This window comes from Strongylocentrotus purpuratus, unplaced genomic scaffold (genome assembly GCF_000002235.5).
Source record: "Strongylocentrotus purpuratus isolate Spur 01 unplaced genomic scaffold, Spur_5.0 spur5_scaffold_3, whole genome shotgun sequence".
NCBI classification, from domain to species: domain Eukaryota; kingdom Metazoa; phylum Echinodermata; class Echinoidea; order Camarodonta; family Strongylocentrotidae; genus Strongylocentrotus; species Strongylocentrotus purpuratus.
Window position 1 is genome coordinate 35,680,898 of NW_022145609.1, and position 27,322 is coordinate 35,708,219.

Here is a 27,322-nt window from a genome sequence, read left to right on the forward strand (position 1 = left end):
ACAATGCACCATGCATATACAGTATACGAACGAGGCGTGTGTACGTACGTGTACTGGAGTGGAAACGTATGGAAACAATGACGTAGTTTGTTTTCGGTATTTCGGGGAAGTCCCTATAGCTGACCAGCAAATCAGAGGGTGGTTGGTTGGTTGGTTGGTTGGTTGGTTGGTTGGTTGGTTGGTTGCTTGGTTGTAGTATGTATAGCGATTGCGACAGGTGGTATTTCTCAAATCAAACATTTGATAGACAAGTAGGCCTATTTAGTATTGTTTTTAAGTTCAAATAAATAATACCGTTCATTGTATTTTAATATAATACAAAACGGGGGGGGGGGGGGGGGGGGGGGGGGGGCTATATTGGCTGCATGAGCTTTTCATTTTTTAGAAGCATCCTTGACTAAAATAATCATCGCTTTCATATGATGCTACGTGTCCGCTACACATTGCACGAAACCCTCTTATACTTAGCCAAGATCAAGTACAGCATACTGACTACATTATTAGCTTTAAGTAAAAACGGTTTAGGAAGACTATTACGTCTATGATTAGAGACACGTATAGGCTCCGTATAGTTGGCGGATAAAGTTATGATTGTCTTGTCGTGTACTACGTGTACCGTACAACCATATTAATTATGATAAGCGGCAGGTACATTAACAGGGGGCATGGCATGCCTGAACATCACTGTTCCCAATCTCAAACTTTTGACTTTTGATCCATGCCTGAAAACGTAACTTTATAAAAAAAAAACTAAAAAGAGGTGACGGCTGTCCGAAAATGAAGCTGACAGTTGGCTGAGCTGAGTATCGCTTATTAAACGTTGAGGGGAAAGTCAAAATTACCCTATATTCATTAAATCGTATGCTCCTTATTTACATATACTCGACTCATTTGAAAAACTTGTTGCATGAATTTGAATGTATGAACAAACGTCAGAACTATCGTGAATTTGAATGCTCTTAAAGGTAATACAAAGTTTTGGGAATTTTTGAAATGATTGGATGGTGGTGATTCTTTTCAATTTTGATATATTTGGATGCCCCTGTGGATGTTATATAAGCTCTAGAAAATTTAGCCCCTAAAACACTTCTGATTTTGAGAAAATTTGAATATAAAAATTTACCGGTGCTCCCGGTAAGTTCTGATAAATTTCAAATAGCGCCATACGGCCGTATAATGGTAGCTGCGACCATGAAAATGTCATAAAGTTGTGAAAAATGATTTCCAAACGGGAATAGCTAATCGGTCGATTTTAGTCAAGAAACATTGTTTTATAGCTTAATTAATATATTGACCTTGAGAGGGAGCTATACAACATAAAGAGTTTATTATTTCTAATTTCATAACTTTAGAATAGATTTCCACCGCGACAACGATCACTGAATATTGTAGGGTCGCATATGCTTCAAATATGTTCATTTGAACCAAATTCATGACCCCATACCAAAACTTTGTATTGGTATTAGACTGAATAAACAGATTGCAAAATCGAGCGAGAAAACCTATGATAGAGCTTTTATAACCGCTTATCATAATTACCCGTTGGAGCGTACCAACCTCTGCAATTGAAAGTGATCTTCTCACCCCTATACCCGCTTCAGGTCCATAATGGTGGACATGGTTTATACAATGATAGGAACGTTTTCTGATATCTATTTGAGGCCAAATAACAAAAATAAAATTCTAATATTCAGGAGAAAAAAAAGTGAAAAAGGCCCCCCCCCCCCAAAAAAAAAAAAAAAAAAAAAAAATGACCACCAAAAGCCTGTGATATACATTTTGTTTAAATAGCTTCTAAACTGATACAAACCAATTTTTTTTTCTTCATGCATTGTATCAGTATACCAGTGGCGGATCCATGGGGGGGGGGGGGGGGGGGGGGAGGGGAAAAAAGGTATAAAAACACGTTAATTTTACCTTTTTGGGGAGATGGGCCCCCTGGCGCTCAAGGGGGGGGGGGGTGATTTTTTCACATTTTCGAGGCCCCCCTCCCCGAAAAAAAGTAGTGCCCTCTAAGCCCGTACAAGCCAAGGGGGTTTCTTAGCGATGCCAACTTTGAGCCAGAGGTGAGAGTGAGACTTTGCGCGCGGGGGGGGGGGGGGGGGGGGGGGGGGGGGGGGGTAATGAGCACTTTATTTAGCGGCGAATAAGTTGGGAGGGGGGGGGGGCTAGTTAGCAATTTTTTTGTGTTTTGCTCAACGGGGGGGGGGGGGGGGGGAGGGGGGTTTGAACACCACTTTTTTTTAAATCGACACCCCCGCCTCCTCCCCCCCCCCGAACACCTAGTTTGTTCGGGTCTGTTTTTCATAGAAATTAGTAAATTCCATTTGGACCTTTAAACGAAAAGTTTGAGAAACCCAGGCCTAGATCGTACGTTTTTTCGCAAAGTTGCTAAATCTGACAAGCTGACTCCGATCCCGACAACGAGATGTCATCACCTGAGCACATCATGAGCGCATCGATTTCAGTGCACGGTATACGCGCTACAAGCGGGCGCGCGCTCGCACACTTAATGTGACACAATCAATTGATCCAGGAGCTATGCGAGTTAAAACACGAGATAAATCAAGGTACCGTAAACTTATGTTTATGATTATCTATTTTGCTATTGAGTTCATTAAACATTTAATAAAGAAATTATGATTGTTCATTTCTAGATCTAGTAGGACCTGATGTGTGTTAATTTTGATGAATTGAACTTGGTTAAGAATTTTAGATGGTCGCACCTCGGCTTTGAACAGATTGTGCCTGCCGCATGCCGTGCCTCTGCAGCTCTGCGACCCAACCGCACCCGGTCGAAGCTGACAGCTAAAAAGTGTAGACTCTAGCCCTTGTTTGACCGAAAAGGCGAAAGCTTTAGTTTTACTTGATACACGGCCGTGTTATCAGTGTCTGTGATATGGTATAATATTGAAGCCCTAAACAAATTGTGCTCCAAAATGATCAAGAAGTGCCTCAAAAAAGTAAAAATCTTTGAGTGACCAGTTTTACCATAGGGTCTAGATCTAGATCTAGACTAGACCGAATTTTCCGTCTCTTTCGTTCGTTAGCCTCTTCTTATTGGGGTAGGGTCGGCTCTCTTTAGAGACGGAAGCCGTTTATACACATGTCCTTGCTAACTCCACGGCCAGTCCTGGTCGTAGCGTTTTGCCCCCAAAATCCCCCAAAATGTCATTTTACCTCGAGCATGTTATATTGTAAATTAGGCCTAGATCTAGGCTATAATAAATCAGTTCCACTTACCAACTTGACTGAAATAATCAGTTTAATAGTCCCTTTTTAGGAAATTATGGGTCAAAATCGGAATCCATGTTGAAAAAGATTTTCAAAATGGATTTCGATTTTGACCCATAATTTCCTAAAAAGGGACTATTAAACTGATTATTTCAGTCAAGTTGGTAAGTGGAACTGATTTATTATAGCCTAGGCCTAATTTACAATATAACATGCTCGAGGTAAAATGACATTTTGGGGGATTTTGGGGGCAAAACGCTACGACCAGGACTGGCCGTGGCGTTAGCAAGGACATGTGTATAAACGGCTTCCGTCTCTAAAGAGAGAGCCGGCCGACCCTACCCCAATAAGAGGCTAACGAACGAAAGAGACGGAAAATTCGGTCTAGATCTAGACCTACTCTGACTCCTTTTCCCCAATAGACTGTAGCCGTAGGTCGCTAGTTCAGAAGTCTATCCAGACTTCGACCCGGAACTCCGGCGTGGAGATAGAGTAGAGTCTCTGGTGAGCGGCATACCATAGACGTAATACAAATGGACTTTCGACGGCAAGAGTAGTAAAAGTAATGATAGTAAAGCTACCACCTGTTCTTATGTCTTACTTTCCTCTAGATCTATGTTTTAAGTCTAGAGTCTAGGGACGTTACAAAAAAATTAAATCTCAGAATTCAAGCTCTTGCTTTATGCTATTAGACAGAGCTTGATAAGACCTTTTATTTGATGCCTCATTCATCGTAATAGCCCCAGTAATAAGAAAGTTATGCCAATTTTAAACGCCCAGAAATCATGTATTTAATTGCTTTGTTTTCCATTGTTTTTAAACCAAAAGTTGTGATCTCAAATGTGACCGAAAGATTCTATTTCATTACATAAAATTGCCCCAAAATGTATGTAAATACACAAAAAATGCTAATTCGGCCGTCATTTATGCATGACATTTTCACATTCCTCATAAAAAAAAACATATTTCTAATCGATAGCATGACGAGAACAGCCCATTAGAGCTCTACCCTAGTAGAATACAGTTTAGTAGGGTGTTGCTCATCAAATTCACACTCTTGGTAAGAGGTAAATTGAGGGGATTATAACAGCTTAGAGACCAAGCCTAGACCCCCTCCATTGTCGTTGATTCTGTTAATCCGACCACACAGTAAAGCCAATTAACACTGACTGGGTCTTTTGGACAGTTAAGTTACGGTACCTGTTTTTCTTTGCCACACATTATATAACAACATCCTTTAGTGACGGTGACTAATCCCCTAGGCCTCCACTCGGGTTTAACAAAGTAATTGACATCATTTTGGCCAGTCTGCGAACGTACCGTATCTACAAACAACAACATTAACAACAGCGTGTTTCGTTCGCTAGCACAGCTAGTGGTCAAATCCCTGGCCCTCCACTCGGGTTTAACAAATTTTTTGACATCATTTTGTGCCGTGTGCAAAGGTACTGCCTCTACAGTACACGTTCGTTAGCCCATCCCATGGACCCTATGGTCCATGCATGGTTAGCCAGTACTCACCGTACTGTCTGCCAAGAGCAGCCCGCTCGGCTGGCGTTTGTTAAATTTTCTTCCTCGCTCTCGCTACCTGATCGTGTGTGAACATGTTGCTGTCGAGGAGTGCATGTGATGTACTTACACAAATGGTCAATGTGATAAAAGCTATTATTGATTGTTTTTAATGGATAATCGGCTTGATAAACATGGTAAACATTGCAAGATGTTTTTGTATGTATGTTGCTTTTAAAGTTAGAATAAAACACAAAAAGAAAAAAAATTATATCACAATAATGGAACCATTTTTTTTGTCCTATTTGTGTGTCCTCTACATGAATAATAATTGGAAGAGAAAGGGGCATTATTAGAAGAGAAAGGGGCACTATTAATTGGAAGAGAAAGGGGCACTATTAGAAGAGAAAGGTGGCACTATTAGAAGAGTAAGGGGCACTATTAGAGAAAGGGGGCACTATTAGAAGAGAAAGAAGGCACTATAAGAAGAGAACTGGGCAACATTAGAAGAGAAAGGGGGCACTATTAAAAGAGAAATGGGCACTATTGGAAGAGAAAGGGGCTCGGTCACTGTTAGAAGAGAAAGAGCACTATTAGAAGAGAAAGGGGCACTATTGGAAGAGAAAGGTGAACTATTGGAAGATAAATTCTGCGCTTTTTGGAAGTGATAGCTAGGGGGCACTTATTTATGGAAGAGAAAAGGGGGTACTATTTGAAGAAAAAGGGGCAGTATTGAAAGAGAAATGGGCTGCTTTTGGAAGTGAAAGGAGCCACTATTGGAAGAGAAAGGGGCACTATTGGAAGAGAAGGGGCACTATCGAAAGATAAATTGGGCGTTTTCGGAAGTGATAGAGGGCACTTATTTATGATAGAGAAAAAGGGGCACTATTGATAGAGAAAGGGGCGCTATTGGAAGCGAAAGGGGGCATTTTCAAGAGTGATAAGGGGCACATTTTTCACTCTCAGAAAAAGTGGGAGGGGGGCACTGTGCCCCCCCCCCCCTCCCGTCAGCACCCCCTCTGCTTGGATTATCGATCTGTACTAACAAGACAAAATCTAAGTGTTTTGAAACACCGGCAATATATTTTTCTGATTCATGTTTCTTTTTCTTTCTTTGCCACATAATGATATCGCTGTATTAAATATTCACAGCAAATGAATTATTCATTATTACAAAATGCCAAGTTGTACTTTCCACACAGACTTCGATCAGCCAAAGCTCGAATACAAACCCCCCCCCCCCTTCTATATAGCTAGCTCTCAGCAGCTCATGATATATAGTTTCTCTTGTGTTTTTGGTACAGGTCAATTACCAACTTGAAACAAAAAGAAAAAATACATAAATATTAAACAAACAAAAAGTCTAATAGAAAATGTTATAACAAATTTATTTTTAAATGTTTTTTTTAATAATAATAATTGCTTCTTGAATAACGAAGGTCCAGCATAATTATAATACTATTAACATCTATTTTTAATATGATAATCAAACTTAATTCCTAATCTTATTTTAAACAATAAAATTCTTTATCATCCTGATTCTTCTTCCTTGCCATCATAAGTGTTTTTTTATTATTACTTTTATTATTATTTTTCCATTGCTCTATTATTCATCAATCTTTGCTTCACATAGTTCACACATTCTTTTTCCTTGTTCAGTACTTTTCTTCAGTTTTTCCGTTCAAAATTATTTGTTTATCATTATTCATCATTCTTATTCTAGCTGTCATCGGACGACATTATTTTATAAATATTATTTTATTAATACAAAGACCTTATAGTGTAATCATTATTAGTTACCTTTATTATCATTATCTTATTATTTCTCGTTACTTTTGTTAATAATATTGATTCTGCGGTCACTGTGCTTGCTTCTGGTTAGCCGTTTCTCGTCCGCCTTGAAATAGTTCGTATCGAGGCGTTCACAAACATTTTTTAATCCGTAAATTTGATTTCATTGTGAAAATGTGAATCGCGCCTACACGAACACGAACACGTGGTACGCTCGCACGCACGTTCTTATGCAAATATAAGTGACTGTGTGTGCGAACGAGAGTAAAATAGTTCATCACTTCTTTTATTTCTACGTCCAAATTTGTACTCAGTTTCAAGCTAAGGTAAATGCAAAATTGAATGGAAATTACCGATATCGGCTAGCTAACTAATATTTTGGTGCTTAATTCGCTTTCTGTTTCATCACTGGCATTCAAGCTTATGTCGCATGTATCATCGACCTTGTTTTTTCTTCTTTTCTTTGAGGGGGTATCATGCGCTGCCTGTACCGGGGCCTTGGCCGAACAGGTTTGGCTGCAACTTGCAAGATGTGAATCGCTAGTTCTGTAACAGCAATGCTTTCCTATTATTCCTGCCTAAGACTCAGCGATTTTAAACGAGATCAAATGTATGAAGAACAAAATCACATCTCAAAAATATCAATTATTCAAGTTTGAAACTGCCTCCTTTTTCTTCTCTCTCTCTCTCTCTCTCTCTCAAAATAGCGAAAACAAACGATACAATCACACCTAGCGAACACATGCGGTCATGTATTGTATACACGCAAAGTGTAGGCTGCTACGCACCGCGAGTTCTTTGTTTCTCCGACCCTCCGATTACGTAATGCGATTTAAAAGTCTCTGAATACATTACGAAACTGGCCTATTATTAGAGAACGAAGGCGATTCGTTGTACCGTTTTCGACTCTAAATCCCTGTTTCATGAATTTTTTAGATAAAGAAGACGTTTCGTAGTACCATTCTCGACTACAAATCCTTGTTTGAATAAAGTTTCCCCTCCCGTGCGAAGCGCGGAACCATGTGACGTTTCATTTGATTATCAGAGAAAGAAGACGATTCGTTGTCAACACAGAGAGAAAGAGAGAAAGAGAGAGATTTTTTTTTTTTATCCCCAAATCTTAGGGGGGACATTTCACCACCTGAAAAATCGTGGGGGGGGGGGGGGGGACGCGTCCCCCCCCCCCCATGGGATTGACGCCCCTGGCCACTGTACTATGTGGTCACTACTCAGTACACAGGTTTGAGTATGTATTGTAACAGCTGTATCGGGTTGTATTGTAATACATGTAGATTTACTGGAAAATATAATGTTTTTTCTTAATTCGTCGCTATACCATCGGACTAAAAAACTTTCTGATGAGTTACGGGGTTTCGTCAATAGGCTCGTTTGCCAGTAACAACAACAACAACAACAAAAACATCCTTTAGCGTGAGTAATCCCCCTAGGCCTCCACTCGGGTTTAACAAAGTAATTGACATCATTTTGGCCCGTCTGCGAACGTACCGTATCTACAAACAACAACATCAACAACAGCGTGTTTCGTTCGCTAGCACAGCTAGCGGTCAAATCCCTGGCCCTCCACTCGGGTTTAACAAAATTTTTGACATCATTTTGTGCCGTGTGCAAAGGTACTGCCTCTACAAACAATAATAGAGTGTTTCGTCGGTTCGCCAGTCACAACAACATCCTATAGCGTCAGTAAACACTGGCCACTCGGGTTTAACAAAATTATTGACATTATTTTGTGCCTTGTGCAAAGGTACCGTCTCTCAATACAGAAAGATATATAAAACAAAGTAAGATATGATAATAAAATACATAGACATGATATATACCATTTGGATATTTCTAAAACACAATAAACACGAGCTAAAGACTGCATACACTATACGTCTATAAGTCTAAAATATCACGTGGTTTGGTTTGTCTACCACTACGAGTAACTACACTCTTATTAACAAAATAAGACCATGCCTTTCAGCCTTGAGATCCAACGAAAAGAATTGTATTATTACTGTTATGAATTTTACAAGTTTTCTTAATTGTTTAACACTAGATCTATTAAACAATTTTCCATGTGAAATGTGCTAGGGTTACAAACTGTCGATCTAAGTATAACTGCCTATCAGTTTCCTGAAAAAGGGGCAGACAAAAATATAGTGAAACTCATCTCCAAAAAACCTTTAAATTACAACAAGGACATTCAATTTTAAAATTATTTATGAAAAAGGGATAGGGTCTTTATTAGAAAAGAAATTGGGCACATATCATTGATAAAAGGGTAATGAGAAGGGGAAGTGGCTCTTATTAAAGCTAAAGACCAGTTATGGTCATGCGATTGCATTGTGAAAGAAACGTTGTGAAATCGCTCAGGAAAGGTTGATCATCTAGCATTGATGTACTGCAAGGTTCTGGAATCATCAGAATGATAAGAAATTTGGCCAAGTCTTCATAAAGTTAGAAGCACTGTACACAGAAAGATGTATTTGGGACTACACACACGTGCGCGACACGTGCATTTCATATCTCTCAACAGGCGAGAGATACCCTAATTTACCAAATATATCAATTAGTAGGCGGTTTCCCGTCAAATTTTTTTATCATCATGTAATATTCAAAAAATATTCTTTCACATGATTGGTTATAAGAGCTTCCATTTCATTTTTTGAAATTGGGGCGTTTCCAATACTGGTCTGAAAAAGAGGCACATATTAAAATAAACGGGGCACTTATCAAGGACGAAAAGGGGTAATTATGAGAAGGACAAGGGACACTTATAAGGAAAAAAAGAGCATTTGTTGGGAAGGAAAAGGGGGACGTGTCAAAATAAAAGGAGCATTTATAAGAGATGAAAAGAGCACTTATCAGGAGGGGAAGGGGTACTTGTCAAAGTAAAACGAGTGAACAAGTATATACAGCAGGAAAATTGGATAAAACTATGAACAAATATATACAGTACATCAGGAAAATTGGATAAAACTATGAACGAGTATATACAGCAGGAAAATTGAATTGAGTAGATATTTACAAACATGATAAAATATTCAAATATATACATGCATAATGCTATAGCGCCAAGACCAATTTCAAAATGGGTCAATTGACGCACAATATAATGTAGTTATATTGAAAATGATCTCGTCTCTATAACATTAGTGGGCACCCATCGAATATGACCCCCCCCCCCCATCCCTCTCTTCTTCTTCTTCTTCCCTAGTTTTCTTAGCTCTCCTACGTAGTTCCCTAAGTTTCTACACTACTTTACTAGCTTTATATTTAGCATTACTTGGTCTAATGAAATCCCTTCTACGCGCTGCTTGAATGGCATGAGCTCTGAGATTTAGGTGTTTGAAAGTTCTGTAGCGACCATTCTCTGCGCCACAGTTGAACGAAAGAGCTGCAAGGTGGACTGCAGTTCGAACAACACGTGAACCTCTCCACAGGTGTTTAGGGCACCTTTTCCAGATGAGAGCATTGAAGCTCTCATTCTGGTTTCTGGGTGATACCTGGGAGGCATCTCTCAAGGAGATCTGGAGCACTGAGTCGCGTGAATATAGGCAACAGATACTTGAGAAACACAGGATCTAAGTGATTCTCGTTGTAATCCAGTTTGCCTTTGTTTTTTGTACTCACACCAGCCATTGTCGGGACAGTACTGGTGACGCACGTCATTATCACTCAGCATTACAGAGTGATAAAGAACAGCCAATACCGCCCTGCGCATTTTTTCTACAGCTTTAGCCTTATCTTCTACATTATCTAACACGTCCCTATTAGCATTCCTATGTATCGCGCCCCTATATAACCTAGATAATCTCCCTATCGATTGCGTGTCTGATGTTCCCCTTAGCCTACCCTTCCCATACCCTACCCTCTTACCATCACTTAATTTTTGAACAGAATGATCCTTGCAAAAGTTGTCCACAGCTTTATACATCCTTTTCCCTACATGCCCTACACACTCCATCTTATATACCTTATGCCCTTCCCCATAGATCTCTTCTATCTTCTTAAAAGAACTGCTATCCCCATCACTAACCATGAATTTACATCTTATATTGAGTTACTGCCCTATGCCACATAGTTTGAGCTGCTATTGCTTCCATCCCCCTACTACTACCCTTGTGACCCCCACCACATGAATGCCCAGCCTCCCACTTCTTATACCTCTCCCCCTCCTTATCCCATCCCTTCTTAGCATTACATTCCCCACATATTTTTGACAAAACCTCCTGATCTAAAACCTCCCCCGTATCTACTGAAATCACCACCCCCACCCCATGATTCGACGAGTGCCCACGCCTATGCCATGTACCATCGAATGACACTGCCACATCAACAATATCGTCAGATCCGATGGAGGGGTCCTTCTCCCTAGCCTTGTCCCTCAGGCGCTGTGCGGCCTCCTTCATTTGGTCTTCGGCAGCCTGTCAATAAAATAAAAATAAAACGGCTTATTAGTGACATGTTTATGCAAAAGCAGGAGATACCCTAAAATGATAGCTTCATTCTGATATTTTCTTTTTGACAAATACTTGAATGATGTATCTTACCGTTTTTGTAGCCTTTGCTATGTTTTTCAACTGGCGCTGGTAGCTCTGCTGAACTGGTGGCATAAAGTCCAAGTATACTGGTGAAATCAGCAAGTCCCACTCTGCCCAGTCCAACCTCTGATGCTGCCATTACTGCCCTTCTGTTAATATCGGAACAGGTCCCTGGCCTTTTTCCCTTGAAGATATTTTCAGAGGTCAGGAATGAGTGCTCTGCCTTACAGACAGAACACTGTAGGATGAGGAATGATCGTAAGCCATTCCGTTTTGATGCATCCTCCAGTGGAATTAGGTGTCCTGCAAGTGCAATCATATAATATAGAAACATGTTAATGATGCAGTTACATTTCCCTCAATATGTGCAAATAGATATACACTATATATCATATTTATTTTTGTGATTATATATAGATCTTTAAAAGAAATGTTTAAATTATTGTATAGCACGATCCCGATTAGCTTTCAGGCAGATTAAATTTGAGCTTCACTCGAGCTTGATATCTAATCAGGGTTATAATTATTAACCTTTTAAAGTAAGCAAAAACTAAACAAACATTACACTCATCATATGAAATACATGTTTTAACATTATCTTACCTCCTGGGCATACATGAGCTTCTTTTATGGCAGATGTCAGGAGAGGCCCACTGATCAAGTAATAGCCCTCCAAAACATGACGCGTTTCCTTATGGGTGGGACAGGGCTGTGTTTTGGGGCTGCAGGGGAATTGTTGAGCTTTAGCTTCCTTTCTGAAGCTGTCTCTTGTAGAGGAACTGTAGTATCATCTTCTTTGGCTCTTTTGACACCATCCCACCTGGTTCCATTGAAACCTTTCCTCTTTTTGACAAATCCCTGGTGTTCGTGGCATTTTGGTGTACGAATGTACTGTGATACAATGACAGCATGCAATGACCTATGTATGTGGTAGGAATGCAAGATTGTTCAGGTCTTCACCTGAAAACAACTTACACATTGAGTGATTCTTGTAGAGCAGCTGGAAGTGCCCTTCAAAATGATATCCTACTCTACAAACTAGATTGAAAAATAAAGAAACTGCACCATTTTAGATATTTAGTACAGATTTTAGTTTTCAAGCACCTGAATGTCAGTAATTCACACAAATTAATTGCTATTAATCAACTATTTAAGGTACTTCTAGTGCAAATTTTTACCCTAAACTGGGGATTTAGCTTAACTAAATATTACTAAATCAAATGGAATTATTAAAAAAAAAAAATTGACAGTGTTTTTTTTAATAAATGGGGGATCATCTCCCTTATGGCCCGTCAAAGTGCTTGTTTGTGTCAGCTTCATGGGGCGACGGGGGCCTATAGGCAGCTGCTTGGACCCCACCGCCCAAATTTATACCTATTTCCAGAATTTAAATGTTGGCAGGGATGCATGCATGAAGGGATTCCTTTTCATTCATATTAATGAAATAGTGGATAGTATGTGATTAGTTAATTATACCTGCATGCATACAAAGGGGAATGAAGATCAGTTATAGTCAAATTACCACTAAGAGGATTAAAAGCTCTAAAGAACACAAAATTAATCCCCTCAACCCTGCCCTGAAGCCATAGTGAACTTAAGTGGCCCTACACCACTAAGAGGATTAAAAAAGCTGCCTCTGTCAGGGATTAGGAAGGTATTAGGTGCTAGGCAGAGTGTGAATTTGATGAGCAAATTTTCTAATGGAGTGTTCTCCTCATGGATTTTGCTGAAATTTCACCAAAAGCAAATTCACATGTTAACCAATCATCCTAGATACTTTTTTTCAAATCCTGTAGGTGGGATCAGGGTACAGAATGGCCCTAAACATGGCTCTTGTGAAACAGTGCAGCAAAACAAACTGCCGAAAACATAAATCATAAAAAGTTTAGTATGAAATGAAAGATAACAATGTCATTCTTCTCATCCAATAGAAATCATGAAACAAAAATCTAATCAGCCCATCAAAAGATCACATTTACCTAGGCTATCCAAATTGGTCTCCAATAGTGCATAACAGCCCCATGGCAGAAACCTTCATGGCGAAAGCACACACATTGTAACATACCTATTAAGTCTGACCGCAACGCTGCGGGCATGTTTTGATAAGCTCCGATAAGCTCCGATAAGGGTCCTTTGGTCCTATGAGATCCACCAGGATTTTGCCGACCTCTATCGGCCAAGTCGCTTCGCATTGACCAATGCTTCCCACGATTTGCGCTTCTCATTTCATGAATGAATCGTGACAGGAGAGCCTTCTGCCCATGCGCAGCTAAATACTACGTCAATAGTGCCCCGGATGTAAACATGAGGTTTACGTCCTGTTCATGCTCGCCAATCTGTAAAAAAAGCTGTTGAAATCAGTGATTTCTTCGATTTTTTACGAATTTGTGTTGGTGTGTAGCAAACTCATCATATAAGCAAGGAAAGTCACCACAAGAGCTTACAAAATACAGTTTAAAAAGTGTTTTTTTCTCCTGTTTCCGTTAATTTCTCTGTGAAACCAACGACGTTGTGGTGATCACAAATCCTTCGTTTGTCGAATACAATCATTCGTTATTTGTTGCGTTTGCGTGCATTTTTTTTATAGGCATTGGAAGAATGGGGTTGTTTTCGTGAGTGCTCAGAAAATCTGTGGTAATGCGTTATTTCTTCGCATCATGACCACTAAATTGCCGTGCCTTTGTCTAATCCAAATTGCACACGTAGTCCCATTGATAGAGATCGGCGGGTGCATGTTTTTTTCAAGTTATATTTTGGACTTGTTAATCCGAGAGTGACTGCTTTTTTTTTTCTTCCCTCAGATTTTATCTTATTTTATCTTGATGTAGGCCTATATATGTGTACGTTTTTTTTTTGAGAATCTAATTAGGATAAATATCTGTGTCCGTAAATTTGGAATTGACCATTGCAAAATATTCAACATTTCCGTCGTCTAGACTATGTCGATATATGGACTGCCCATCATAATCATAAAGTTCTTCCTTATTTATGTCATCTAATGATAATCCTGCCCTTCTAATTACTTTATAAACAACACATGACTCATGAGTACGAAAAAAATATGTATTATGGAACAATACACACATCGAAATAAATAATAATTGTTAGTATAAATACAACGCTGAAAACAATAACAATAATATCGTCAGGCACAAAGACGAAAACATGTTCGCTACGACCGCATGGCGGAGAGCGCTCATACAATTTAACACTAGGTTCTCAACGATTTGAAGGAGCAGCGAACAACCCCAAATCGTGAGCTTGCTGTAGCGATTATGCAAGATTGCGCAAGTGATCGCATCCAGCTGTCGGGTTGCGGTGGGACCACCGCTGGGTTTTTGCATCGGTGCGAAATTTAAACCTTGCCGGTGGAACTCGTAGGATCAAAGAAACTGCTTCGTCGATAGTCCATTTGTATTACGTCTATGGGCATACCCTCGGTGGGCGCCCAGGGGTATAGGTCGAAGAAAAAAGTATATGGAAATCAATAATATGCGATTGAAACCTACCGTGGATTCCCTGGTAAGTTCCGCTTTGCTGAAAACGTCCGTAGCATAAGTACTTATCAGTACGAAGTATCCGTCAGCGTTGTCGGAAATCTACAGCACCAGTCTTAACAACCTTAACAACAGATAAACAATTTGGGTTACCCGTAGTAATTTAGTACATGCTTTGATTGTGACGTTGTGCATATACATTAGCTTTATGACGTAACGCCATGCCGCCCACCGGGTAATGCAGCAACGCACATTTGGGAACTTGAAGCATTTCGAAAAGAAGACAATGCTGACCACGCTGTGGGTCAGTTACATTATTTGAGCCTTCTATTTAAGTACATGTATATGGACTCTATATTTAGGGTATTGTAGTATTCTGTGAGTTGTGAGTATTTGCATAAAAATAGAATTGGCAGTTCCCGCGGACCGGTCTCACACCGGAGACACTACTCTATACCCCTACAAAAACATACCGGAAATCAACTAAATCTTGATCAATTGTTCAAATAATGGTCATGAATTAAAAGTTGTTATATTTCTTACCAGTTTCAAGTCATTTTCTTATCTTTCTTGGAGTATTTTTTCCTAAAATGAAGACCTAATATACACTTTCTCATGGGATTCACGGCAAACTGGTGCACTATACAATTGCATACCGCATCGATGGTGGGTTGCGGGCGCGTGTGTGTTGAATTAGCGACTGTGATCTAAGCAATTCATCAATACGGTCGCTAACTTAACAAAATTCCAGTATATTCGCTTTAAGGTTAGGCATAGTGTTAATATACTTAGGTGTACCGTGTATAAGACGCACCCCCGACTTTGAATTTTTTTTGGCGGCAAGAAAGTGCGCTTAATACACCGTTAATTACGGTATACAGAACTAACCCTTCGGCATACTGGTAATTGATCCTAAACATGCAATAATCATGGCATTCACATTTTAAAGGGACTTGGTAACATTGTTCAGATGATAGAAAATGGTGCTAAGGTAGTGACTTCAATGCTACATGTACATGTACAATTAGAGATATCCGAAAGTTTGAGTTAAAACAGACTGTTACTATTTACTAATGACAAAAATTGATCTGATCGATTGCGTAATTCTCCCAACTACATTATCACAATTTAATTACATTTTAGGTGAATGTAAATTGTCACAAAGCAATGAATTGGCTCTATATACAGTATATCATTCCAGACTTTTAACATTTCATACGAAAATTACTTTTTTTTTCATCAACATGTAACTATGTTACTGAGTCACTTTAAGATTACATAGGGTTTCTTAGCTGCTGTTGGCCAGATGGGCATTCAATTTGTTTACATCTAAAGCACAGGTGGCCAACCTTTAAAAGCTCGCGGGCCACAGCTAACGATTGGCATAACTTGGCGGGCTGTAGGTAATCACACCTGCCAAAACAAACAAGCAAACTACAAAATCAGTGGAAAAAAAAATCAGGCTTACATTTTTAGTGTGATTTCTGGGGTTTGCACTTTTCTGCTATGTAACCTTCATTAGATACTCTGGTTTCTGCCTCCCGCCGCCCCCCCCCCCCACTCCATGAACGGAGAAATACCATGCATGTTCCCAAAATCTCCAACTCGTAACGAAAGAAAAAGGTCGACCTGTATTGACTTTACACACCAGACTTTTGCTGAAAGGGGGGGGGGGGGGGTTGCTGGGAACATGCATCAAATGCGTACCCTAAATAACACTTAGTGGGGGGGGGGGGGGGCGGGTTCTGCCTTCATCAGAAACTTTCCTTTTCTTCGCAGGTCTCGAAGTCGGTGCCATGTTGGTTGTTATTTCAAACAAAATCAAGGACACAGCAGAAAGAATATACTAACTTTATTAGTTGTACACTGTACATCTCATTGAACGCTGTGTAAAGGGAAGGGGAATATTCATGCAGTTTAGGATTAAGATTCATGAGAAAATTCAACGGCGGGAGAAAAGGGTCGTAATTGTTTCATATTCCTCGATTTGTATATTTACAAATGTTACTGCATGCGGAAATTACAAACTGAAATTAACACGGCGAGTGATGTTAATGTTATGTAATGAGAGGGAATTTGAGGGATTTTGTATCAACAAGTAACGAGTCAATATGTTGTGATTGATGAAACAAATTATGGATATAGAAATAGCTGAAGCTGTGTGTGAATGTTTTACCCTATTTCATCGCTGCTATGCGGGCCGCATTTCATTTATGAGGCATTTTTACTATTACTTTTTCAATGCTACGTGTGCCGCACCAGAAGAGTTCGCGGGCAGCAGGTTGGCCATCCGTGATCTAAAGTATAAAACATGTATAGGATAAAAGAAAATTGAGCTACGCTGTATGAAATTTTGATACGATGTGTTCTTTTTAGCTTTCATAATACTAATAGTAATAGTCACACTTGTATAGTATAGTATTAATGACTGCTTTGAGAGAAATAGTTGTTTTTATACGCTCAAGGGAAGGTTACAATTGTGCTATTACCCGAGGCGTGCCGAGGGCAATAGCCCAATTGTAACCTTCCCGAGAGCGTATAAAAACAATTATATATACCTCACTTAAGAAATCCAGCCATCTGATTGGTCGAAATTGCATTCATAAACTTTAACTATTTCTGTAAAATTCCCAGTAACCATGGTTAAAAAAAGTTCTAAAATCCCAGTAACCATGGTTACCGGGAAAATAGTTCAGTCTCCATTGTTACCCCATAGGTTTACATGTTAAAAAATGGTTTGAGCGATCAAGGATTCCGTACGTGTGCGAAGAAATGGGCGGTTTTTTCATACAAGACAAGACAATTCCAAACAAGACAAAAATGGCTAAAGAAACTGTCCCAAGATTTCAACTTATCAAATGCAAGACTCGCTGAGAGCAAGAACAACAAAAAAGGTACGTGAAATTATCCATAAACATGTTCGTTTAGTTGCTGAAAATGGAGTACCAGCATAGACGTAGACGAAAATAGATCTAGTTGTCAGGGTGTCTGATCGCGCACCCGATGTTGTGTGCTAAAGAGATTACACGCAATGCAGTCTCTATGCAGTCTACGTGCATTGCGCGACCATGTAAAAAAAGTCAAGTTTTTTTTTCAATTCGAGATTCAAACCTTTATCTGTTGTGATCCTGAAGGTGATACTCAATAAGTGAGGTGTCATATGAAAGCGCAGGTTCTTCTCTAGTACTGTTTTCACACTGGCAATATTTTGCTTAACCCCGTACTATAGGTGGGGTTAAGGGGGGGTCTTAGCCCCACCTATAGTACGGGGTTAAGCCTATTCCACTTTCTGTTCAGACTGGTTTTTACCAAAGTGGGCTAAAGTTGGCTAACCCCACCTATAGTACGGGGTTAACTAACCCTGCAAAATAGCAGGGCTAACTCCGCAATTGTGGTGCTAACTCCTGCTAACCCCGCAATTGCGGTGCTAAGCAAATGAATGAGAACAGAAACGAAAAATAGTCCGGTACTACGCAATGGAGCGTATCGCAGCTGGCCAGATGCGAAGTATGTCCAATAATAACATTCACGATATCCGGGGTTAACGAAATGCAGTGAGAACAGCGGGAATTTTCTTATTCCGGAATAGGCGCTAGTATGGGACTAAAAACAGCGAGTGTGAAAAGCCAAAAAAATAGTCCGGGGTTAAGGATAGTACGGGGCTAAGCAAAGTACGGGGTTAAGCAAAACCAGTGTGAAAAGAGTATCTATTCCCCACAGGGCCGGCCCACCCCCAAAATTGTAAAAATATCTTGCTTAGACTAGAATCTAGATCTAGTCTACTCTCAAAGATACACTCATAAAAAACAACCGTGCAGATAAACTAGAGAAAGGCCAAGATGGTGTCATTAGTTGACTCTTTTGTTTTCGGCATATAAAAGTATTAATGACTGCTTTAATATTCGAGAAATAGTTGTTTTTATACGCTCTCGGGAAGGTTACGAAGCAGTCATTAATACTATACTATTTCTCGAATAATAAAGCAGTCATTAATACTTTTATATGCCAAAAAAAAAGTCAACTTATGACACCACCTTGGCCTTTCTCTAGTTTATTTGCACGGTTTTTTATGAGTGTATCTTTGAGAGTAGTAGTCTATAGACTAGATCTAGATTCTAGTCTAAGCAAGATATTTTTACAATTTTGGGGGTGGGCTGGCCCTGTGGGGAATATGGAGAAAAACCTGCACTTTCATATGACACCTCACTTATTGAGTATCACCTTGAGGATCACAACAGATAAAGGTTTGAATCTTGAATTGAAAGAAAAAAACTTGGACTTTTTTTTGCATGGTCGTGCAGTGCACGTAGACTGCATAGAGACTACATTGCGTGCAATCTCTATGGGAAGAATTAGCACACAACATCGGGTGCGCGATCAGACACCCTGACTACTACTACATGTAGATCTAAGCATTTTCAGCAACTAAACGAACATGTTTATGGATAATTTTACATACTCTTTTTGTTGTTCTTGCTGTCAGCGAGTCTTGCATTTGATACCGGTAAGTTGAAATCTTGGGAGAGTTTCTTTAGCCATTTTTGTCTTGTCTTGTATGAAAATACCGACCAATTCTTCGCACACGTATGGTATCCTCGATCGATCGCCCAAACCATTTCACCAAGACTGAACATTTTTCCGGTAACCATGGTAACTGGGATTTTAGAACTATTTAAAAAAACTATTACTATGGGTTTGGAATTTTACTGGGAATTTAACAGGAATAGTTAAAGTTTATGAATGCAATTTCGACCAATCAGATGGCTGGATTTCTTAAGTGAGGTATATAACACATAATACTTACCTGTATCCTATGTTTTTAAGCACTTTAGTGTAAAAAAAATTGCATTCTGCCCATAACTTAAGAGAGGAAAAGAAAGATAATAATTATATGACTTTGCCAACTGCAGGACCTGTAGAACTTTCCAAGATGCTTCAGCATTGGTGCTTCACTTTTTTCATCACTGCAGTTATACATGGACATGTTGCTGATGCTACAACAGGTATGATGATAAAAGTAATTCATGTAAATATTACAAGTGCAAATAGTAAATATGCACCACATGCAGGTTAAGTCACAATCAGATAATGAGCAAGACTTGTCAAGTTCATTATCAGGCTAATTGTGAGTTTCAAAATATATTTATGAAGATGATTGACTTTGAAAGTTACGAAAGGAAGTACAACCGTATCTGATCAACTTACGAACTACATTACCAGGTGTACCTATTGCTCTGCATGTATCACTATGAAATACAGTGTAATGCATGATCATTCATTTTGAAAGTGCAATTTTTTTTTTTTCTGCACTTACATGCATGTGGTCTAAAACTCTAATTTTAGAAGTTTATTCACATAATTAGCATTATAATTTCCCATGAGCTCTAAAAACTACAAATACTCCAATTAATGTCCTAGTGATCAAAATTGAGTACAACCTCTGTAGATTAAGATACTTCTGCTGAGAGCCAGGGCCCGTATTCAATTCAATACTTAAGTACAAAATTTAAGCTTTTTACTTAGTATTTGGCTTAGATAAAATACTTAGCCAATTTTGGTATTCAATTCAAACTTTTGGAGTATTTTACTCTAAATTTAAGACAGCTCCCTACCAGACTTAAGCCAATTATTTGGAGGCCTTGATTGGCAGGCATATGGTTTTCTTACGCAGTATTATAACCTGCGCACAATTATATCAGTGCGCATTTATTACAACGCATTAGTTGCGCATTACTTTTGAGTGACCGTGTGATGTCACAGTGCTTATCAGTAAGTATTTTACTTAGATTTTGTCTTACGTAAGTATAAGTCTAAAATACGATTTGAATACGAGATAGGTAAATTTCTTAGCTTAGCTATTTGCTTGGTAAATTTCTTACTTATGCTAAGTATCGGATTGAATACCTGCCCTGAAGAGCAATGACTCATCACTTTTCTAACTCTCAACACTGAGGCAAGACTTCGAGTTGACATGCCTGATGTTTTCATTGTTCTCTTTTATAGGGTTTGAGGAAGAGCTGAAGCACCTGAAACCCCAAGCAAGTGCTTCAACACAAACCTCTGCAGCTCAGGAACTTATCAAGAGACTTCTCCCCACAAGATACCAACATTTCACAGTCACTGTCAACCCTGCTATTGGTAGTGATGATCATCTCGATTCTTTTGAGGTAATTGAGTGATGGTGTAGATCAATTGGTATATGATATAGTTAATTGTCGTTTTGGGAAATATTGTCAAGCAATGATTTGTGATGCACCATCTCTCAAAGCTGAAACAAAGTGTCAGGGACACACTGCAATCAAAGGCTTCTCCTTATTTTTCTCTTCCAGATCACGTGATATGAAGTTATACCTGCAGAATTTGAAGTTGAATACGGTATGCTGCTATATATTTTTGATAACACAGGTACAAATGTGATTATGAATAAGCAAGTTTAAAAAGACTTCCTGATTTTAATACTCCAAATAAGATATCTCTGTATTTTTTAGAATAACAGACATAGAAAAAGACCCTGTATTTTGAATGAAGTGCCTTGTTACAAATTACTCACAAACCTGATAATTACCCGATTTAAATCTGTTTCCTGATTTATCTTTTTTCTATTTTTTTTTTTACCCCAATTTCTTTTTTCTTCCAGATTTGACCCCTGTTTTCTTACTCAAAGGGGGGGGGGGGTGGTGTTGTGAGTTGCCTTTTTACTTTCTTCCCCCCCCTTTTTTTTATTAGTGCTCACTATCACCCCTGGAAAGTAGAAACTGAGACCACCTCCATTTGATGGGGAAGCAAGGTCTCAGTTGTAGAATATGTGACATATAGGATAAGACTGATGTGAGAGTAGAAACTTAGACCACCTCCATTTGATGGGGAAGCAAGGTCTCAGTTGTAGAATATGTGACATATAGGATAAGACTGATGTGAGAGTAAAAACTAAGACCACCTCCATTTGATGGGGAAGCAAAGTCGCAGTTGTAGAATATGTGAGAGGTAGGATAAGACTGATGTGAGAGTCAGGCTTGATAATTACTCGATTTAAATTGGTTTCCCGATATTTCCCTTATTATCCCAATTATTTGCAATTTTCTCCCATTTTTCATACTCAAAAGGGGGAATGTTGTTAGATGCCTCCCCCCCCCAGAATCCTCTTTTTTTATTTTTTTACTCAAGGGGGGGAGGGGGGGGGGGGTGGGGTGGTTCAGGAAAAAAAATAAATTTAGTGCTTACTATCACCCCTGTATTTAGTTCAGATGTAATGAATTGTATATCACTAGTAAGAATGTTTATTGCTTACCATATTTGTTGCTAGGTCAGACAAACATGGCTTGCCCTACCTAACAAGAATGCAGAGGGAATTATTACTCTACAGCAAAGCTCAGTGGGAGAAGTTTGCGGAGAGCATGGAAGCAGTCAGAGATGAGATAGAAGCTAAGCTACCATATGCCTCTGTGATTGAACTATGGCTCATCTTCAAGACTGGCATCGAGAAGGGCATCGATGACTTCATTCCTCAAAAGCTGACTCCACACAAAGCCAACTTACCATGGGTGGCAAATAGCATCAGACGACTCATCAAGAAAAGCGACAGACTGAGCAACAAGTGCAAACTCCTCCGGAAGAGAGAGGGCCTCATTCCATATGCTATGGAAGAGCAGCTCCGTAATCTCAAAAGAACACTCCAATCTGGACTCAGGAAAGCTTACTGGAACTATGTCGAGTCCATCTTTACTTCTGTTGAAGATGATGACGACGAAGGTCCAGGGAAGTACAACTGCATGAAGAGACAGTGCTGGAATTGCGGAACTCAAATCTGATGGCCTGCTAATTGGTGACCCTGCTGAGAAAGCTGATGCCCTGAATAGACAGTTGAAGAAGGTGTTCACACAGGAATTTCCAATCCCTCCTCATCTGTTTCTAGATACTTCTGAACACTAATCGAAGCCCGACATAATGATTACCGTGAAGGGTATTGAGAGGATGCTTGAGAAACTCGAACCACATAAAGCGCCAGGACCTGATGGGATCACTACACGTATCCTGAAGCAGCTATCCAGAATCATCGCTCCCATCTTATGCAGCATCTACAGACTGTCGTATGACACCAGCGAGATACCAGATGACTGGCACAAAGCAAACATGGTGCCTGTCTACTAGAAAGGCGACAGAACCGATCCAAGCAGCTATCGCCCAATCTCCCTTACTGCAAGATGATGGAGCACATCCTTGCAAGTAGCATCATGAGGCATGGCGATGAAAAGGACATCCTCCACCCCCTCCGACCAAAGTGATCCTGCGAGCAGCAATTACTGGGATTCGTCAGTGACCTCCACAAGAACATGGAGCTAGGACTGCAAACCGATGTCATAGTCATGGACTTCAGCAAAGCCTTTGACAAAGTCGGTCACCAGAGACTACTGCACAAACTGGACTACTATGGAGTTAGAGGCAAAAGCAACAGGTGGATCTCCAACTTTCTTCACCATCAAACCCAGCAAATCGTACTAGAAGGCCATGCATCACCCGAGGTTGACGTCGACTCAGGAGTACCTCAAGGCTCTGTCCTCGAACCCTCTCTATTCCTGTACTTCATCAACGACCTGTCCTCGAACCCTCTCTATTCCTGTACTTCATCAACGACCTGCCAGACAAGCTCACCTGTCCAGTACGTCTCTTCGCAGACGATGCCATCATGTACCTAGCAATCAAGAGCAGACAAGACTCTCTTGAACTACAGGAGGACCTTAATAGACTTCCTCTGAAACAACACCCTTGGCCTTCCTCCGATGAAATCTCTGGATCAACTCACCAGACCTGAAGAGTACTGCCTACAAAGCTCTAGTAAGACCACTCATTGAGTACAGTGCCACAGTTTGGGATCCCTCCTCTGTAAACCACATCCATCAAATAGAAATGGTACAAAGACGGGCCGCTAGAATCACCCTAAATCGGTACCACAACACCTCTAACGTGACCTCCATGCTCCAACAACTTGACTGGACCACACTTGAGCAATGCAGAGATAATTACAGACTGGTGATGCTGTACAAGCTCCACAACAACCTTATAGCACTTGACACAGCACCCTACATCAACCCTGTCACATGACACACCAGGACTGCCCATGCACATAGCTACTAAGTCCCCCATTCAAAAACTGAGCAACATATGCAGTCCTTCTTTCTCAGGACTGTGAGGAGTTGGAACAACCTGCCATCAGGAACAGTATGTGCCACATCCGTCGATGCCTGACGGGAGGCTGCAACTAAGCCCTGGAACTTTTTACTTACTTGCACAATCTTAATAGCTATGCACCATGCACCTGGCTCTTGTAAGCACATACACACTCTCATTAGTCTGCAAGAATCTTCAACTGTGAAGGAGGTAGACTTAAACCAAAGAAGAGCAACAACAACACATATTATTAGCAATTTGCATTCTGATTATTGAAATGCAATTCTTTGTAACAGGTGAATGAAATCATTTGTAACGAGGCACTTTGGAAACACTTATGTTTTAAGTTTGTTTACATTACAAAAATGTTCTATTATACCCGGTAGACGTTCTTTGTCAAATACTCAAAACACATCATATAATAGCACCAGGGATAGTACTTTTCTTTGGCAGGATATACCAACCATTGCAGATAATGAGTTAAAAAACAATACACTGTTTGCTGCTTAGAAGAAGGCCATGAGAGCTTAGAGACTTGGGTGGTAAGTGCTTTATGACCGGGGTAATAGTATATTTGTAAAGCGCTTAGAGACATTTGTATTAAGCACTATATGAACATTAAATATTATTATTATTAAGTAACGTTTTTATTATTATTATCATTATATATTTTGTCGGTATCAGAGATGGCCTTCTTGCAAGCAGCCATCACAATAGCTTTGATTTTAAAGGTAATGCAAAGTTTTGGGAAATTTTGAAAATTGGATGGATAGTTATTCTTTAAAATGTTGATATATTTGGATGCCCCTGTGGATGTATTATATGCAAGTTAGAAATTTAGCCCCTTAATCACTTTTGCTTTCGAGAAATTGAAATTGAAAAATTTAGCGATGCTCCCGGTAAATTTCAAATATTTCAAATAGCACCTAAGGCCAATTTCATGATAGCTGCGACCATGAAAATCTCAGTATATGCAGGTCCGATATATAATTTCCAAACGGGAATAGCAAATTGGTCGATCATACTTTTAAAGCTAAAGTAATATCAGTCTTGTGAGGGAGCTATACAATCTAAAGAGTTTATTATTTACAATTTCATCACTTTAGACTCGATTTTGACAGCGAAATATTGTAGGATCGCATATGCTTCCCATATGTTCATTTGAACCAAATTCATGACACCATACCAAAACATTGTATTACCTTTAATCTTAACAGATTTCAGCAGATGGGACCACTGTTCAGGTAACCGGTACTACCGGAGTAGCTACAGTATGGGGTGTCCAACATTACCTGGTCCATTACTGCAACTGTCACATATCATGGGATGGTGACCAACTTTACCTGCCTCCAGATGGGCAGTGGCCTGTGATACAACCCCTGTTAAGGGTTACCAGTCCAAACAGGTGAATATGAGACTTTGGTTTTGTTATTGAGCTGGGATACTGAGAAGTAGAGTATATTATCAACTCTAATGAAGCAACCAAGTCTTATCTTAGTGCATTATTCCAGTCAACTTGCTCACTTGCCTGATGTATTAGTAATCAGTTTGAGTACGGTATTCTTTCGCTTTATGTTCCTATAGGAAAGAGGAAAAAATGACTTGTAGAAATGAATTCTTGATATAGATTAATCTCACCTTCAAACTTTGATTTTGATCCGTGCAAGTGCGAAAAGAAAGGACAAAAAAAAGATATAGAAATATGTTCACTTAACCCTAACCCTGACCCTAAACCCAAGTCATCAACTTAAATTCATCATAGATCTATACCCTTTTATATATTTATATTGCATACTGTAGATTCCGTTACTACCAGAATGTGTGCACTGTGAGCTACACGTTTGCTTGGTGGGACTGGGAGCGTTGGGAGAGGCACATTGACTGGATGGCCCTGAGTGGTATCAACCTTCCACTGGCTTTCAATGGTCAGGAGGCTATCTGGCAGAAGGTCTACCTCAAGATGGGCCTGGAACAGAAGGATCTGGACAAACACTTTGGTGGACCAGCCTTCCTGGCATGGTATGTTTGTTTTTTCAAGAGTAATGGACTCGAGTCACTGTTCTTGATAGCGTGTACTCTACCTCATCTCTTACCTCCCAGAGCTCTACGTTTTCTGTCACCTTCATTCTCTCCCTCACATTTCCTCTTACTTTTCTACTCCATGCGACAAGTCTCTCTCTCTCTCTCTCTCTCTCTCTCCTCTCTCTCTCTCTCTCTCTCTCTCTCTCTTTCTCTCTCATTTGTTCTCGTCTCTGTTTTTTTCATCATGCTCCATTCCTGGGAGGGAAGGGGTGAATGTTCAGAGCACATATATATTTCATGCATTCAGTGCATTGTTGTAATTGTCGAGATTCAATTTTTAATGCCAGTTTTGTTATTGCTATTATTGTTAATATTATTATTGTTGTATTTTCTGTTCATCCCCGAATGTATATATTGTTTATGTTGCTTGTATATGTATGTCACTCACTAGTACTGAAATTAGTCCTCCACTAGTGGAGGACTAATTTCTATATTAAATCAGACAATAAGTTATCTTGAATCTTTAATAGTGTAGTTACATGTAGGCCAGCCTAGTTCTTGTGGGTTTTTGATGAGTCAGACTTGATCTTGACCTCAAGACCTCCTGATAAAAGACTGTAATCAATCTGGCAGAAAGTCTATCTGAAATGGGCATGGAACAGGAGGACCTGCTCAAGCAATCCTTGCGCGGTATTTAGACAGCTTAGACATTTTAGCACTGTAGATGACATTGACCCCTCGTGGGTTTATCAAAATTATCTTGGCCATAAAAAATAAGCTGGTCAAGTCAAGGAAAATTTAATGTGAAATGCATTTATAGGGTGAGAAATTTTAAATTCAGTTGTATGTTTGCCAAAGGGGAATAACAAAAAGCTAGTTTATTCTTTTACCTGCCTAGTTTGCAGGCAAAAAGAACACACCTTTGTGCTATTTTTGTTAGTTTAGATTAGATACATCTGATATACAGTTTGTGGCTGACCCATACATTGTTTTGACCACTGTAATAAATTATCCCACAAAAAAAGTGAAAGATTGTGAAAACATGGATACGTCATCTAGTTTTCTCCATTGCGATTGCATTGAGTTTTGACTACTGCCTTCTGTCTTGTAGTCCCTTGCAAAAAAAATGGTTATTAACCTTTTTGAGACAAATCAGACAGATTTTTGAGACAGATCAAATCCCATGATCCTCCTTTTCTTATGTTATAGTTGAGAGCTTATTTGATGAGATAACCACCTGTCAGTGACAATGCTGGGAAGTCTAATCCCTTCTGGCCAAACTAGTGCGGTGGGGCTTTAACATGCAATCATAGTTTTAATCCAAAGTTGCTCATTCTCCCCTAGGTTAATGTTCATTTTTTGTTTTTTCAAATCAGGGCCCGTATGGGTAACATTGATGGGTGGGGTGGACCCATACCCCAATCATGGCACACCAATCAGCTGGCTCTCCAACATAAGATCTTGAAGAGGATGAGAGAGTTGGGAATGATACCTGTATTACCAGCCTTTGCAGGACATGTGCCAAAGTCCTTCTGCAAGTGAGTTCAATCTTGTCTT

General features: G+C 39.6%; 1 protein-coding gene and 1 long non-coding RNA gene across 2 annotated transcripts; one reads left to right on the forward strand and one right to left on the reverse strand.

Moving 5' to 3' along the window:
* The first annotated feature begins 2,530 nt into the window (after positions 1-2,530).
* On the forward strand, positions 2,531-27,322 carry LOC100891543 (alpha-N-acetylglucosaminidase). Its single transcript, XM_030996956.1, has 6 exons — positions 2,531-2,570; positions 19,489-19,581; positions 20,582-20,745; positions 24,961-25,148; positions 25,544-25,762; positions 27,142-27,322. The coding sequence occupies exons 2-6, from the start codon at positions 19,509-19,511 to the stop codon at positions 27,305-27,307; spliced, it is 810 nt and encodes a 269-aa protein (XP_030852816.1). The 5' UTR covers positions 2,531-2,570; positions 19,489-19,508; the 3' UTR covers positions 27,308-27,322.
* On the reverse strand, positions 10,823-12,123 carry LOC105444570. The gene is made up of 3 exons (XR_973133.2): positions 11,685-12,123; positions 11,091-11,384; positions 10,823-10,964 (listed from the first exon to the last, which is right to left on the reverse strand). It is a non-coding gene; the product is annotated as an uncharacterized LOC105444570 (long non-coding RNA).

What these genes read in the sequence shown, in the direction of transcription:
- LOC100891543 (XM_030996956.1), top strand. Translation starts at nt 19,509, where the DNA reads ATGCTTCAGCATTGGTGCTTCACTTTTTTCATCACTGCAGTTATACAT. An exon ending in AGGGTTACCAGTCCAAACAG is followed by an intron (nt 25,149 to 25,543) that starts GTGAATATGAGA and finishes TGCATACTGTAG; the next exon opens with ATTCCGTTACTACCAGAATG. An exon ending in GGACCAGCCTTCCTGGCATG is followed by an intron (nt 25,763 to 27,141) that starts GTATGTTTGTTT and finishes TTTTCAAATCAG; the next exon opens with GGCCCGTATGGGTAACATTG.